At 43.4% G+C, this 16,765-nt stretch overlaps 1 protein-coding gene across 6 annotated transcripts in view; it reads right to left on the bottom strand.

The window, feature by feature from the left end:
* PTPRN2 (protein tyrosine phosphatase receptor type N2) overlaps positions 1 to 16,765 on the bottom strand; it is an 831,667-nt gene that overhangs the window by 518,275 nt on the left and 296,627 nt on the right. For all 6 annotated transcript variants that reach the window (XM_058723632.1, XM_058723627.1, XM_058723630.1 and 3 more), the window contains one exon: positions 12,149 to 12,245. In XM_058723632.1, the coding sequence (XP_058579615.1) occupies positions 12,149 to 12,245 (97 nt within the window). The remainder of the gene's footprint in view (positions 1 to 12,148; positions 12,246 to 16,765) is intronic.

The raw sequence follows: 16,765 nt of genomic DNA, 5'->3' as shown, positions 1-16,765 counted from the left end.
CCAGACTGCTGGAAAGCGGGTAGAGCTCACACAATGTTAACATGAGGTTTAGAAAAACAGCACACAGGAAGGGCATAGACTCATCTACTGTTTTTTCCATTTCTTCCCATCCTTTCTGTGCTGACTTTTGTATTTGGAGAGACTTTGCTTTTAAGTAATCATTTAATTCTCACTTTTATTTGTAAGTGCACCAACTATGAGAAAGTTTTGTGGTAATTCTAGAAATAAGGCATTTTGATATGTAAACAGAATAGCCATCAGTTCTGCAAGCACAGGGTTGAGGCCGTAAGCCACAGGGGCGCCTGGGTGGCTCAGTGGGTTGAGCGTCCGACTTAGGCTCAGGTCATGATCTCACGGTTTATGAGTTCAAGTCCCATATCGGGCTCCGTGCTGACAGTGCAGACTGTCAGCATGAGAGAGGCAGAGAGAGTGGCTTGTGCTTTCTCTCTCTCATAAAATGAATAAGCTTAAAAAATTTTAAAAAAGAAAGAAAGGCCATAAACCCAGGAGAAGGGGGAACAGAGCTCAAGGCCTGAGAATGCATCAACTTCCCCCATTCAGGGCCCTGTGTCTACATGTGTCTATATGTCTGTGTTTGTGTGTGTGTGTGTGTGTGTGTGTGTGCCTTTCTGGTGCATCCGCGTGTGTGTGTGCATGCCTGTGTGCATCTGTGTGTGTGTCTACCTTTGTGTGTCTGGTCTGTGTATATGTCTTGCAGGCTGGGTGAGGTTGAGTTACAGCAAATAAAATGCTCAATTTGTTAGTAGCCATTTACACTTTTAGTGACCAGGAAGCAGTGTCTTAAGTATTTTACATAAACATGACAGTTTGTTACTTATATGTGGGTCTTCAGGGTGATTTTGACACACTTCAGGAAATGTATTGGGGTTTTAGGTGGGTGTGTGACTCATTCTAGACTTCCCACTTATAGGAATGGAGAACAGGATCCTGGCTAGGTTTTTCACATAGAAATTCTGGTTTTCAAGAATGGATCATTAATGATGGTGTGGTATTTGTACATATTTCATAAAAACTAGGACTTACAGAAAATCCTCTTGTTTGCGTTTAATTGCCTCAATTGACAAAGTTGTCCTGCTTTTATTTCTGATGCCTTTTCAAGCTACACCATAGTGAACCTCACAGGTGATAAGGACTTCATGGTACTTTGACCTCAAACCATGGCTGGCGTCTCCTCGGCCATTATTGAATGGAGGAAATATGTTCTATGACGTCGACATGTATTTTAACTGAAGTCAATTCACTTCTCTGGCAGTTTGTCTTTCTCCGTCACGAATTGCTAACCTCGTAAAAGTGCCTTTCGGTTGTCTTGTTCATCCTCCTGGAATGTCTGTTGCCAGTGGGTTTGTCTGTGATGCTGTAATATGTTACAGTGAAGAGTCTGCCGTCACTACGTGGGGCAAGCCTGGAGCAGTGAACTTGCAAATGGGCTTAGCCTGGCATTCAGCTCGAAGTCGGTCAAAACTTTGTAAGTATACATTTTCCACTTCTAAAAGATCAAACACACTTTACATTTAGGACTCCAGTATTCTCTTTCTCACATGCATGCACAGACCTTCAGGCTCCAAATAATGTAAGATTTAGAATGTAAGATTTTAGAATAATGTAAAATTTAGAAAATTTGCTAAAAAAAAAAAAAAAAAAAAAGCCCAGACTAGGAACGAAATCTTTACAGGGAGCAGGCAGTGAGCCTTGTTCTCACTCCTTTCGCGTGAGTCGTGGTAGCTACTGAGAAACTACCTTTTCACTCCTCACGTAGAAGCCTCGTGACCACCTGACACAATGCTCCCGGGAAGTCTTGTGTGACTCACCAGAGCTCCACACAGGCCGCGGGCCTCCTGCTCACCTCCTCTGGCTCTCAGGAGAACCAGCAAAGGGCAGGCTCAGATTCCTGCGTTCTTAGTGACCCCTCACGCTTCCCCTCGGTTCCTTACGTCCGGCATCTAATTACTGATGGGCCTACTTTCTGGGTTTCACATGCAGTGCTTACTCTGGGCAGCACAGAAGCAGGGCTGGGCTTCCTGAAGGTGATTCTAAACCATCCAGGCAAGTTAATCTCTCTGAAGGTTAATTGTCTTGTATGAAGCATGCCAAGTATATCTCACTGGCCAGTTGTGGATACTGACAAATCTATCAAGTGTAGAATGCTCTAGAAATGCCCTATGGAATGAAGAAAGTGAGGAAGGATTCTTGGTTGGTGTGGTTACCCACATAATAGTTCAAAGTGTCAGTAGATCATTCATTCTGTCTTTCCCTTCACTGATTCAATACTGACCACATGCCAACCTGGTAAAAGGCACGTGCCAGGTGCTGGGGGTCCCTGGGTCAGAAGAAGCGCCTAGAGAGGCGACAGAGGGAAAGAAGGCAGAAGCGTAATAAGGTGGAAGATACCGATTTCTTCACTAATAATGATAGAAACTTGCACTTTAAAAATATCTGCAAACCAAGAAGGTGACGGTCACAACACTACAGACAACAAAAGCAAACAGTTCACACTCCACAGAGGAAATGGGAGCAGGCAGGGACAGTAGGGCCTTCACCGAGCTGTCCAGGGGGCTGCAAAAGTGCCGACTGACGTTCAGGAAATCCACGTGTAAAATAGAGAAAGTCCAAAGGGTGAAATTTTAAAGGACAGCCAGATCAATTAGGCAGCGAATGAAAAAGAAAAAGCAGGAATGGCAATACTAATTTTAGAAAAATGGAATCCAAGACAAAAACCATTAAAGTCAACAAAGGCACCCTTTGGAAGTGACCATGGGTACAGCGATCACCAATAAAGATGTAATGCAGCAGCCTTTATGTGCCCAAAAGTCAGAGCCTCAGTGTTTAAGGGAAATATATTAACAACAAAAGGAAAATTTACAGAAACAGTTTTGTCTGAGAAATTTCAGTAAGTCAAATAGAATTAAGGACATATTATAAACTATATAGAATCATCAACTATATGTAAAAAACCTGTACCCTGCAAATAGTGGGTATGATATCTTTATCCATTGAAAATTAATAACACGATGGTATAAAATAGGCCACAGAGAAAACCTCAAAATCTCCAGAAACTAAAAGCTGAACAGGTCACATTGTCTGACTAAAATGAAATAAACTAAGTGCTAATTTCAAGTTTAAAAACAATATAAACATGAAAAACCAGGCACTAGCTACTTCCAAAAGGTACAAAATTACAGTGACAGATACTTTAGAGCAAAAGCAAACAAGTAGACGTCAGTCACAGGATGGGACGAAAACTATGTCCCAAAGCGAATGCACAAACTTTTGTAATTTCATTACTTTTTAAAAAAAATGAGTAAGTAGAAACATGAAAAAAAGTTGAACTCAAGAAGCTTTATAAAAAACAAGTCTAAGGGTTCCGGGATGCTCAGTTAAGCGTCCAGCTCTTGACTTCGGCTCAGGTCATGATCTCACGGTTTGTGAGTTCAAGCCCCACATCGGGGTCTGTGCAGACAGCATGCAGCCTGCTTGGGATTCTCTCTCTCCCTCTCTCTCTGCCCCTCCCCCACTCATGTGTGCACATGCATGCTCTCTCTCCCTCTCAAAGTAAATAAATAACCATTTTAAAGAAAGTAAGTGTAAGGACAGTAAGAAAATCCAAGAGATAAGTAATTTTAAAAATCATGTTAAAAGTGTGAAAAAAAATTATGCTAAAAATGAGAAGAGTGACCACTACCTACATGTTGAATGGATTTTTAAACTATAATCCAATTCTATGTATCACAAGTTAACAAATGTGGAAGTCCCTGTGAAAACGATGATAGCTCTCTGCAAAAATACAAATGCCTCAATTTTACACAAGAAAAACTGTGAGCATAGTTTACCAATAGTCTGGGAAGACAATGAAGTGTTATGAGATATACGTACAGAGAAAGATTATTAAAAAATACGTACACTGGTCAACAGATCATCTCAATGCTAAAGAGCGTTTGCAGAAAGTTTAGAAAAGAGGGAAAAGTACTGTCTGTACCATGGTGACCGTCTGACCGTGACCCTCGCTGCAAGGAGGCCGGAGCCAGACGATGGCAGGAATCCGTGCCTCTATTCTGCTGCTGAGACTGTCTGTCGGGCAGAGTGCCATCAGGAAACAGACTGGACCCTGAAGCAGGATGTCCGTGTAACTGAACAAGGCACTGTTTACAGGACTGAGAGGCACAACAGAGATGACCATGGCGAACCACCAGACCAACAGGAGGGGGGAGACGCGCTGCCCAGGTCCCGCTGCCATCCTGACCCCCTCTTCTCTGCCCTCTAAGCTGGGCTGAATCCCACTGGCCAAACCCAGACCCAGCCTGAGGACACGGGCACCTACTGACACAGCCTAGGAACACCGTCCCTCAGGGGCCAGAGCCAGGAGTGAGACAGACAGGAATGTGGAGAACGTCCCATCAAGTCCCCCGAAAATAGGGCTCTGCTGGTAGAGCTGGGATGATTGGTTTACTTAGGTTCAACACTCTCAAAGACAGAGATTAAAAATCCAGCCTAGAGAGAGCTAAGGGCACTCTGTTGTCATTAGCAACTCTACTGGTGTCATCTACGGTACAGACCAAAAAGATACCTCTACAAGACGGGATACGTGAAAGGTTACTAGCCTCAAATATAAAGGCTCTACGCTGAAAGAAACAAAACAGAAAAATAAAAAAATACTTTTCATATGGGCAAGGATCATGCATAGGAAATCCATAAAGAAGAAAATTCCAATCTCTAATATGAATATTTTTAAACTTTTAATCTTATTTATTAAAAAGCAACAAAGATAAGGTGTCGCTTTTCATAATAAAGCCGGCAATTTTTGCAAATGACAATACTGACATTGGTAAGAAGGTGGTCATCCAGGTGTCTGTTCAACAGCCTCACCTCGTCTGCAAACGTAGGTCTTTGGGTGATGCTGTGCTCTGGTCTTTCTCTCACCTCAGCTGTCCAAGGAGTTACCCTTTGCTCATGGTGGAGTTCAAGGTTACCTGGCACAGTGCCCCTCATCTTAGTGAAGTTCAATCTTCACTAGGAAGGAAGGAGCAGTGGGCAGCACTGAAATGCCCAAGGGTAATTTAAAGACAAATGCAAAGAGTATGAAGTCATCTAAAACAAAAATGGAAATTCAAGATAGCTTGACTTTGGTTTTTGGTTGTTTTTTCTTACAGAGAAGTCTTACACACACTCACAGACTCTAATGGCATATTCTCTTTGACAAAGGAGGCCTTCAAGGTTGACAGCTGGGCGCAGGACATAGAAGGACACATTTTCCACCTAAAGAAACTCCTAGTCTGGCTGGAGAAGAGCTAACATGGGAACGTGTTTTCAGTGTGCACAAGTCCTTTACACGTGCTCACTCACCTAATCTCCCTGGATTCGGAAATGAACTTCTTGGTGGCTTAGCTCCTTCACTTATTAGAGGAACACGAGCTAAAGGCAGATGCCCACGTTTCTGTGTAACTGAGATTTTCCTAACTGAAGTTTCAAATAGTCTCTTTCTTTGGGAAGAAAAAAGGACTTTCCCAACTTCCCTAAGCCTTTGGGAAAGGGCCTTTTCACTTTTTATACACTTGAAGAATATATAGTTCGGAGTTCCGGAAGATGGCGGCGTAGGAGGACGCTGGGCTCACCGCGCGTCCTGCTGATCACTTAGATTCCACCTACACCTGCCTAAAGAACCCAGAAAACCGCCAGAGGATTAGCAGAACGGAGTCTCCGGAGCCAAGCGCAGACGAGAGGCCCACGGAAGAGGGTAGGAAGGGCGGCGAGGCGGTGCGCGCTCCACGGACTGGCGGGAGGGAGCCGGGGCGGAGGGGCAGCCTGCCGGCCAAGCAGAGCCCCCGAGTCGGGCTGGCAAAAGCGGAGGGGCCGGACGGACTGTGTTCCGACAGCAAGCGCGACTTAGCGTCTGGGAGGTCAGAAGTTAACAGCTCTGCTCAGAAAGCGGGAAGGCTGGAGGACAAAGGGAGGGAGAGCTGCTGAGCCCCCGGACGGCAGAGCTCAGCTTGGCGGGGAACAAAGGCGCTCGCCAGCGCCATCTCCCCCGCCCATCCCCCAGCCAAAATCCCAAAGAGAACCAGTTCCTGCCAGGGAACTTGCTCGCTCCGCGCAAACACCCAACTCTGTGCTTCTGCGGAGCCAAACCTCCGGCAGCGGATCTGACTCCCTCCCGCTGCCACAGGGCCCCTCCTGAAGTGGATCACCTAAGGAGAAGCGAGCTAAGCCTGCCCCTCCCGCCCCCGTGCACCTTGCCTACCCACCCCAGCTAATACGCCAGATCCCCAGCACCACAAGCCTGGCAGTGTGCAAGTAGCCCAGACGGGCCACGCCACCCCACAGTGAATCCCGCCCCTAGGAGAGGGGAAGAGAAGGCACTCACCAGTCTGACTGTGGCCCCAGCGGTGGGCTGGGGGCAGACATCAGGTCTGACTGCGGCCCCACCCACCAACTCCAGTTATACACCACAGCACAGGGGAAGTGCCCTGCGGGTCCTCACCACTCCAGGGACTGTCCAAAATGACCAAACGGAAGAATTCCCCTCAGAAGAATCTCCAGGAAATAACAACAGCTAATGAACTGATCAAAAAGGATTTAAATAATATAACAGAAAGTGAATTTAGAATAATAGTCATAAAATTAATCGCTGGGCTTGAAAACAGTATACAGGACAGCAGAGAATCTCTTGCTACAGAGATCAAGGGACTAAGGCACAGTCACAAGGAGCTGAAAAACGCTTTAAACGAAATGCAAAACAAAATGGAAACCACGACGGCTCGGATTGAAGAGGCAGAGGAGAGAATAGGTGAACTAGAAGATAAAGTTATGGAGAAAGAGGAAGCTGAAAGAAAGAGAGATAAAAAAATCCAGGAGTATGAGGGGAAAATTAGAGAACTAAGTGATACACTAAAAAGAAATAATATACGCATAATTGGTATCCCAGAGGAGGAAGAGAGAGGGAAAGGTGCTGAAGGGGTACTTGAAGAAATTATAGCTGAGAACTTCCCTGAACTGGGGAAGGAAAAAGGCATTGAAATCCAAGAGGCACAGAGAACTCCCTTCAGACGTAACTTGAATCGATCTTCTGCACGACATATCATAGTGAAACTGGCAAAATACAAGGATAAAGAGAAAATTCTGAAAGCAGCAAGGGATAAACGTGCCCTCACATATAAAGGGAGACCTATAAGACTCGTGACTGATCTCTCCTTTGAAACTTGGCAGGCCAGAAAGGCTTGGCACGATATCTTCAGTTTGCTAAACAGAAAAAATATGCAGCCGAGAATCCTTTATCCAGCAAGTCTGTCATTTAGAATAGAAGGAGAGATAAAGGTCTTCCCAAACAAACAAAAACTGAAGGAATTTGTCACCACGAAACCAGCCCTACAAGAGATCCTAAGGGGGATCCTGTGAGACAAAGTACCAGAGACATCACTACAAGCATAAAACATACAGACATCACAATGACTCTAAACCCGTATCTTTCTATAATAACACTGAATGTAAATGGATTAAATGCGCCAACCAAAAGACATAGGGTATCAGAATGGATAAAAAAACAAGACCCATCTATTTGCTGTCTACAAGAGACTCATTTTAGATCTGAGGACACCTTTAGATTGAGAGTGAGGGGATGGAGAACTATTTATCATGCTACTGGAAGCCAAAAGAAAGCTGGAGTAGCCATACTTATATCAGACAAACTAGACTTTAAATTAAAGGCTGTAACAAGAGATGAAGAAGGGCATTATATAATAATTACAGGGTCTATCCATCAGGAAGAGCTAACAATTATAAATGTCTATGCGCCAAATACCGGAGCCCCCAGATATATAAAACAGTTACTCATAAACATAAGCAACCTTATTGATAAGAATGTGGTCATTGCAGGGGACTTTAACACACCACTTACAGAAATGGATAGATCATCTAGACACACAGTCAATAAAGAAACAAGGGCCCTGAATGATACATTGGATCAGATGGACTTGACAGATATATTTAGAACTCTGCATCCCAAAGCAACAGAATATACTTTCTTCTCGAGTGCACATGGAACATTCTCCAAGATAGATCATATACTGGGTCACAAAACAGCCCTTCATAAGTTTACAAGAATTGAAATTATACCATGCATACTTTCAGACCACAATGCTATGAAGCTTGAAATCAACCACAGGAAAAAGTCTGGAAAACCTCCAAAAGCATGGAGGTTAAAGAACACCCTACTCACGAATGAGTGGGTCAACCAGGCAATTAGAGAAGAAATTAAAAAATATATGGAAACAAACGAAAATGAAAATACAACAATCCAAACGCTTTGGGACGCAGCGAAGGCAGTCCTGAGAGGAAAATACATTGCAATCCAGGCCTATCTCAAGAAACAAGAAAAATCCCAAATACAAAATCTAACAGCACACCTAAAGGAAATAGAAGCAGAACAGCAAAGGCAGCCTAAACCCAGCAGAAGAAGAGAAATCATAAAGATCAGAGCAGAAATAAACAATATAGAATCTAAAAAAACTGTAGAGCAGATCAACGAAACCAAGAGTTGGTTTTTTGAAAAAATAAACAAAATTGACAAACCTCTAGCCAGGCTTCTCAAAAAGAAAAGGGAGATGACCCAAATAGATAAAATCATGAATGAAAATGGAATTATTACAACCAATCCCTCAGAGATACAAACAATTATCAGGGAATACTATGAAAAATTATATGCCAACAAATTGGACAACCTGGAAGAAATGGACAAATTCCTAAACACCCACACTCTTCCAAAACTCAATCAGGAGGAAATAGAAAGCTTGAACAGACCCATAACCAGCGAAGAAATTGAATCGGTTATCAAAAATCTCCCAACAAATAAGAGTCCAGGACCAGATGGCTTCCCAGGGGAGTTCTACCAGACGTTTAAAGCAGAGATAATACCTATCCTTCTCAAGCTATTCCAAGAAATAGAAAGGGAAGGAAAACTTCCAGACTCATTCTATGAAGCCAGTATTACTTTGATTCCTAAACCAGACAGAGACCCAGTAAAAAAAGAGAACTACAGGCCAATATCCCTGATGAATATGGATGCAAAAATTCTCAATAAGATACTAGCAAATCGAATTCAACAGCATATAAAAAGAATTATTCACCATGATCAAGTGGGATTCATTCCTGGGATGCAGGGCTGGTTCAACATTCGCAAATCGATCAACGTGATACATCACATTAACAAAAAAAAAGAGAAGAACCATATGATCCTGTCAATCGATGCAGAAAAGGCCTTTGACAAAATCCAGCACCCTTTCTTAATAAAAACCCTTGAGAAAGTCGGGATAGAAGGAACATACTTAAAGATCATAAAAGCCATTTATGAAAAGCCCACAGCTAACATCATCCTCAATGGGGAAAGACTGAGAGCTTTTTCCCTGAGATCAGGAACACGACAGGGATGCCCACTCTCACCGCTGCTGTTTAATATAGTGCTGGAAGTTCTAGCATCAGCAATCAGACAACAAAAGGAAATCAAAGGCATCCAAATTGGCAAAGATGAAGTCAAGCTTTCGCTTTTTGCAGATGACATGATATTATACATGGAAAATCCGATAGACTCCACCAAAAGTCTGCTAGAACTGATACATGAATTCAGCAAAGTTGCAGGATACAAAATCAATGTACAGAAATCAGTTGCATTCTTATACACTAACAATGAAGCAACAGAAAGACAAATAAAGAAACTGATCCCATTCACAATTGCACCAAGAAGCATAAAATACCTAGGAATAAATCTAACCAAAGATGTAAAAGATCTGTATGCTGAAAACTATAGAAAGCTTATGCAGGTAATTGAAGAAGATATAAAGAAATGGAAAGACATTCCCTGCTCATGGATTGGAAGAATAAATATTGTGAAAATGTCAATACTACCCAAAGCTATCTACACATTCAATGCAATCCCAATCAAAATTGCACCAGCATTCTTCTCGAAACTAGAACAAGCAATCCTAAAATTCATATGGAACCACAAAAGGCCCCGAATAGCCAAAGTAATTTTGAAGAAGAAGACCAAAGCAGGAGGCATCACAATCCCAGACTTTAGCCTCTACTACAAAGCTGTCATCATCAAGACAGCATGGTATTGGCATAAAAACAGACACATAGACCAATGGAATCGAATAGAAACCCCAGAACTAGACCCACAAACGTATGGCCAACTCATTTTTGACAAAGCAGGAAAGAACATCCAATGGAAAAAAGACAGTCTCTTTAACAAATGGTGCTGGGAGAACTGGACAGCAACATGCAGAAGGTTGAAACTAGACCACTTTCTCACACCATTCACAAAAATAAACTCAAAATGGATAAAGGACCTGAATGTGAGACAGGAAACCATCAAAACCTTAGAGGAGAAAGCAGGAAAAGACCTCTCTGACCTCAGCCGTAGCAATCTCTTACTCGGCACATCCCCAAAGGCAAGGGAATTAAAAGCAAAAGTGAATTACTGGGACCTTATGAAGATAAAAAGCTTCTGCACAGCAAAGGAAACAACCAACAAAACTAAAAGGCAACCAACGGAATGGGAAAAGATATTTGCAAATGACACATCGGACAAAGGGCTAGTATCCAAAATCTATAAAGAGCTCATCAAACTCCACACCCGAAAAACAAATAACCCAGTGAAGAAATGGGCAGAAAACATGAATAGACACTTCTCTAAAGAAGACATCCGGATGGCCAACAGGCACATGAAAAGATGTTCAACGTCGCTCCTCATCAGGGAAATACAAATCAAAACCACACTCAGATACCACCTCACGCCAGTCAGAGTGGCCAAAATGAAGAAATCAGGAGACTATAGATGCTGGAGAGGATGTGGAGAGACGGGAACCCTCTTGCACTGTTGGTGGGAATGCAAATTGGTGCAGCCGCTCTGGAAAGCAGTGTGGAGGTTCCTCAGAAAATTAAAAATAGACCTACCCTATGACCCAGCAATAGCACTGCTAGGAATTTATCCAAGGGATACAGGAGTACTGATGCATAGGGGCACTTGTACCCCAATGTTTATAGCAGCACTCTCAACAATCGCCAAATTATGGAAAGAGCCTAAATGTCCATCAACTGATGAATGGATAAAGAAATTGTGGTTTATATACACAATGGAATACTACGTGGCAATGAGAAAGAATGAAATATGGCCTTTTGTAGCAACGTGGATGGAACTGGAGAGTGTGATGCTAAGTGAAATAAGCCATACAGAGAAAGACAGATATCATATGGTTTCACTCTTATGTGGATCCTGAGAAACGTAACAGAAACCCATGGGGGAGGGGAAGGGAAAAAAAAAAAAAAAGAGGTTAGAGTGGGAGAGAGCCAAAGCATAAGAGACTGTTAAAAACTGAGAACAAACTGAGGGTTGATGGGGGGTGGGAGGGAGGGCAGGGTGGGTGATGGGTATTGAGGAGGGCACCTTTTGGGATGAGCACTGGGTGTTGTATGGAAACCAATTTGACAGTAAATTTCATATATTAAAAAATAAATAAATAAATAAATAAATAAAAAGAAAAAAAAAAAAAAAAAAGAATATATAGTTCAATGGCTGAGGGACGAGACAATCCCAGCTGGCTCACTGTGGCCTGTCTGCTTTGGACTAAGTCTCCAACTTCTTGTGTCCCACTTTCCTTCCCTGCAAGGGTGCGTGGGAGACTAGGAGCCCTCACGGTGCGCCGCGAGGAGGCGATGAGATGTTGCAGAGTGAAACACTCAGCGCAGCACTGCTAGGCTCTGGCAGCGGGAAAACTTCCAGGATTTAATTTTGCTTTTTGTACTAAAGAGAACATAAATTCTTACTGGGAAATGAGAAATCTTGACTTCTCTGCTTCCAACCAAGGCTCTGAAGATGCAGGGCTTTCCAAGGGTCTTGGGAAAGGGACAGGGCCCTTGGGAGGTCTGTCAACGAGGACAGCCCCTGGCTAGAGGGTTACGCCAATGCATCTGGCTCCACGGGGCTAGGACACAGAGGAAAGGAAAGCACCCATCTGCTCCGTATTGGACTTCTCCAACTCTCTGGTCCCTCTACACCCAAAAGACAATAGGTTCAAACAAAAACAAGCTTGATGGATGCTGGCCGTGGCCAGAGAGCAAGGAGACATAAACCGCATCTACTTACCTGGCTGTGCTGGAGGCGTCCAGATGTTGCGGGGAGGGAAGGTTCAAGAGTTCCTGGGCCATCACGTGCTGGGTGTAGTCATCCTGCCATGTGAAGCCTAGGGACAGATGCAAAAGCTGCATTATCAACGTGGAAGGTGAGCAAAGCTCTTGTTTCAGTCACAGGAGAAACTGCTGCTGTTTCCAAGTTTTCCCGCAATGCCAAGGCGCTCACTGCGGTTTACTAATAAGGTCTTTTCCTTCTAGAAATCCCCGCCTTCTGAGACATCTAGACCAGAAACATGATGGGTGCTTTGCCAGATGAAAAACACTAGGCGCAGTGGTGGTGTGGCTGGACAGCAAGGCGCCCTTGAACCAGGAGCACATTTCACGGATTTGTCCCCAGCAAAAGATGCAGACTTTCTCATGGAAAGGTCCTGGTCGTAGCAAAGACATTCTCGACACAAATGTGCACACGTTTACCCACCACTCATCCGCCCTCCTGCTCCTCACCGCCACGTCTCGGGCTCCTTGGAGCTCCAGCCTGCCTAAGAGCCACACGTTTGTAATGAAATAAGGGTACTGTTACTCTGAAGGCAATTATCATGGGGCCTAATGTGCTGTATCCGGGAGCCAATTACATTATATTTATACTCAAATGTTATGACAAAGAGCTTTATAACAAGAGCGAAGTAGTTATGAAGGCAAAATGCATGTGATTATGCATTAATTACATGCACTGCAGATCACATGATAATTATGCTCAGAATTACCAAATAACTCCCAAGAATAATTATTATGCAATTTGTACATTTTAGATCTTATGGTAACACTTTAGCACTTAGAACTACCCCATGCAATTATCCATAATTATCTAATCACTAAATATCATGTAATTACAGAGATATATTTTTATGCCCTGTTCAAAAACACATTACCAAAATCTTCAAATCAGGACGGCTCTGTGCCTGTTTATGTGTGTGTGTGAGTGTGGTACAGGGAGGTCCAGAACTTGCTGAGAACCACATGTTCTGGGGAATAAAAAGGGCTCAGCAGATATAAGCTGCCTTCATGAACACACTTGAATTCTTTTTTCAAATGCAAATCTAACATTTTTTTTCATTTACAAATGGCAAGATTCAAACAGTTGGAACACTTCTGAATCTCAAAAGGCTCTATGGCATTACCCAAAGGGGAAGCTGATGGGAAAACTCACCAAACAGGCCAGCCTCTAATGGCAACTTGTTCTAAGCAGCCCTGTTTGAATATAGCATTTAGAGAATGGGTCGCTGCAGGGAGACGGAGCCCCATAGTCACCGTCACCCTTACTTCAGGATGAAATGTACTTAATAATAAGCAAGCATCTTCCACTTGCCAAAAGCAACTAAAAAAACCACCCATATGAAGTGTATGCTTACGTGGCTATTAACCGTTCCTTCATTCCTGGGAGGATTCTCAAATGAAAGCACACTTGTAATATTAGCGTAGTATCTAGCACTGTGAATTGAGAAAGTAAGCATAGTTTAACCATGCCATTCCCAAAAGGGTGGTCTTAATACCTATCCGGAAACAAACAAATAAAGAGCACAAAAGGAACTTCCCATAAAAATTTTTCATTTGTAAAATTTAAAATAACGAAACTTCGAATGTATTTTTTAATCTAAAGAGCACAAGTGCTCGCCTCGGCAGCACACATACTAAACAGCACAAGAGCCTGAGCCAATTCAATTCTGGGGTCTGTAAGGAGGGCTCAATCACAACAGTCGGCCAACTGATAAAGGTGATCCATACAGGTAATCTCAGGGAGACCCGGAACCCCTAGACTGACTTCTAAGCTTTCCTGGGAGCAGGCAGAAACTGGACACTTGGATACAAAACCAAAGCAATGCATACATTAGGGCATTAGACATTCTCTCTGAACTCCTCTCAAGGCTACTGAGAAGACAAAACCCTAGGAAGAGCTGACTGCTTCCAGGGAGACGGAGAAGACACATCCTTCCTACCCCTCCCACTAGGCACAACTAAAACCCTGCAGATTATATGCACAGGAGGCTACGAGGGGTGGGCGGAAGACAGACTTCTGCAGTCCTAGGGAATCTGAGGAACCACACCTGTGGGGCTCCCTGGGCTGTCCTTTGGCCTTATGCACCTCACACTGGAGCTGAGTCAGCCAGCAACCCGGGAGCACCAAGTGTAGGTGAAGCCCCGACTGAGGTCACCTCTCCCCAGCCAGAGGCCCAGGAAGGGCGCTACTTAGCACATTTTAGACAACAGCAGCTCCACTCTCATCAAACACTGCCAAAAACAGCACAGCACAGCCTGTACCCATGCCAACAAAGGCCAAGAGACAGCCTGGGTGTCCTCCCTTATGAAGCTGGAACAAGGCCAATGACCCCCCCCCAACTCTGCCAGGTTGGCAAAGCAGCCACGTAGGGAGCAGGTGGTATCCCCACCCCATGTCAGTGAGGACCACATAGGGAGCTCAAACTCCCACCCACCCACCCCGCCCAGCACATGGACTAGACCCCTCAGCACAGATGTCAGCAGAAGCCTAGTGGTAAACCGGGACTCCCACCCCCATGTTAGTAACAGGGACCCCTCACCCACCTTGGCAGAGCGGTGTCAGAAAAAGCTGTTAAAATGCAAGGCTTAGGGGTGCTTGAGTGACTCATTCAGTTAAGTGTCTGGCTCTTGATTTCACCTCAGGTCATGATCTCACACTTCATGAGTTTGAGCCCTGCATCAGGCTCCTCACAGGCAGGGCAGAGCCTGTTTGGGATTCTCTCTCTGTCCCTCCCCTGCTTGTGTTCTCTCTCTCTCTCTCTCTCTCAAAATAAATAAATAGAATCTTAAAAAAACAACAACACAGGGGCGCCTGGGTGGCACAGTCGGTTAAGCGTCCGACTTCAGCCAGGTCACGATCTCGCGGTCCGTGAGTTCGAGCCCCGCGTCAGGCTCTGGGCTGATGGCTCAGAGCCTGGAGCCTGTTTCCACTTCTGTGCCTCCCTCTCTCTCTGCCCCTCCCCCGTCCATGCTCTGTCTCTCTCTGTCCCAAAAATAAATAAAAAACGTTGAAAAAAAAAAAATTAAAAAAAAAAAAAAAAAAAACAACAACACAAAGCTTAAGTGAGATCCAGAGTCTCATAATATAGTACAAAAGTGTTCAGGCTTCAACAGAAAATCACTAGTCATACCAAAAACCAGGAAGATCTCATCTATAGACCCTAACGCTGAGGCTTGAAGTGTTAGCTTTACCTACCAAAGATTGTAAAGCAGTCATAATAAAAATGCTTCAATGAACAATTATGAACATACTTGAAAGAAATGAAAAACTAGAAGCCTTAGCAAAGAAATAGAAAGTCTCAGCAAATAAATAAATATAAAAAGAGCCAAAAAGAGCCAAATGGAAATACTATAACTGAAAAATACACAAACCAAAATAAACAGCTCAGGGGATGCACTGAATAGAAGGATGAGGGATAGAGGAGAGAGTCAGTAAGCTAGATAAGAGAACAACAGAAATCATCCAATTCCAACAACAGGGAGAAAACAGTCTAAAAAAAAAAAAAAGGACAGAGCCTCAGGGAGTGTGGGGCTATAACAAAAGATCTAATATTCATTATCAGAGTTCCAGAAGGGGAAAAAAAGAAGGTGGGGCTGAAAGGGCATTCAAAAACTTGATGTCTGAAAATTTCTCCAGTTTGGCAAGAGATATAAACCTAAAGATTCACAAAGCTGAGCACCCTAAACAGGGTAAGCCCAAATCTCCTCCAAGACACATGGTTAAAATTCTGAAAACTAAATTCAAAGACAAAATCTTAACAGCAGCCAGGGGAAAATGACACTTTACCTATGAGGGAAACACAATCCGAGCAAAAAGGATTTCCCATCAGAAACCACAGAGGCCACAAGGAAATTGCACAACATTCTCCAAGTGCCGGAAGAAAAAAAACCATCAGCCCCAAATCCCAAAAATCTACCAATCCAGAGACCCATCAAAAATATCCTTCAGGAGGGGTGGGTTCCTGGTGGCTCTGTCAGTTAAGTGTCCGACTCTGGATTTTAGCTCGGGTCATGATCTCATGGTTTGTGGAATCAAGCCCTGTGTCAGGCTCTGACAGTGCAGAGCCTGCTTGGGATTTTCTGTCTCCCTCTCTCTCTGCCCCTCCCCTGCACTCTCTCACACACACACACACACTCTCTCTCTCTCTCTCTCTCTCTCTCAAAGATAAATAAACATTAAATATATATATATATATATATATATATATATATATATATATATATATATATATATATCTCCATATCCATCCATCCTTCAGGAATGACAGGGAAATTAAGACATTCTCAAAAAAGGGAAAATGAGAGCATTTTTTATAGCAGACTTGCCCTAAAACAACTGCTAAATGAATGTATTTAAATACAAAGGCAAAAACAGAAGAAGGAACCTTGGAACATCAGGAAGGAGAAAAGAATGTGAAAAGTGAAAGTGACTAGTTTTCCTTCTCTGGAATTTTATATATTATGTTTGACAGTTGAGACAGACATGATAACACTGTCTGTTGTGCTTCTAAATGTATGTAGAGGAAATATTTAAGATAATTATAATAAACAGAGGGGAAGAGCCATAAAGGGAGGT

This window comes from Neofelis nebulosa, chromosome 4, assembly GCF_028018385.1.
Source record: "Neofelis nebulosa isolate mNeoNeb1 chromosome 4, mNeoNeb1.pri, whole genome shotgun sequence".
NCBI lineage: Eukaryota > Metazoa > Chordata > Mammalia > Carnivora > Felidae > Neofelis > Neofelis nebulosa.
This window is presented reverse-complemented; position numbering and strand designations above follow the sequence as displayed.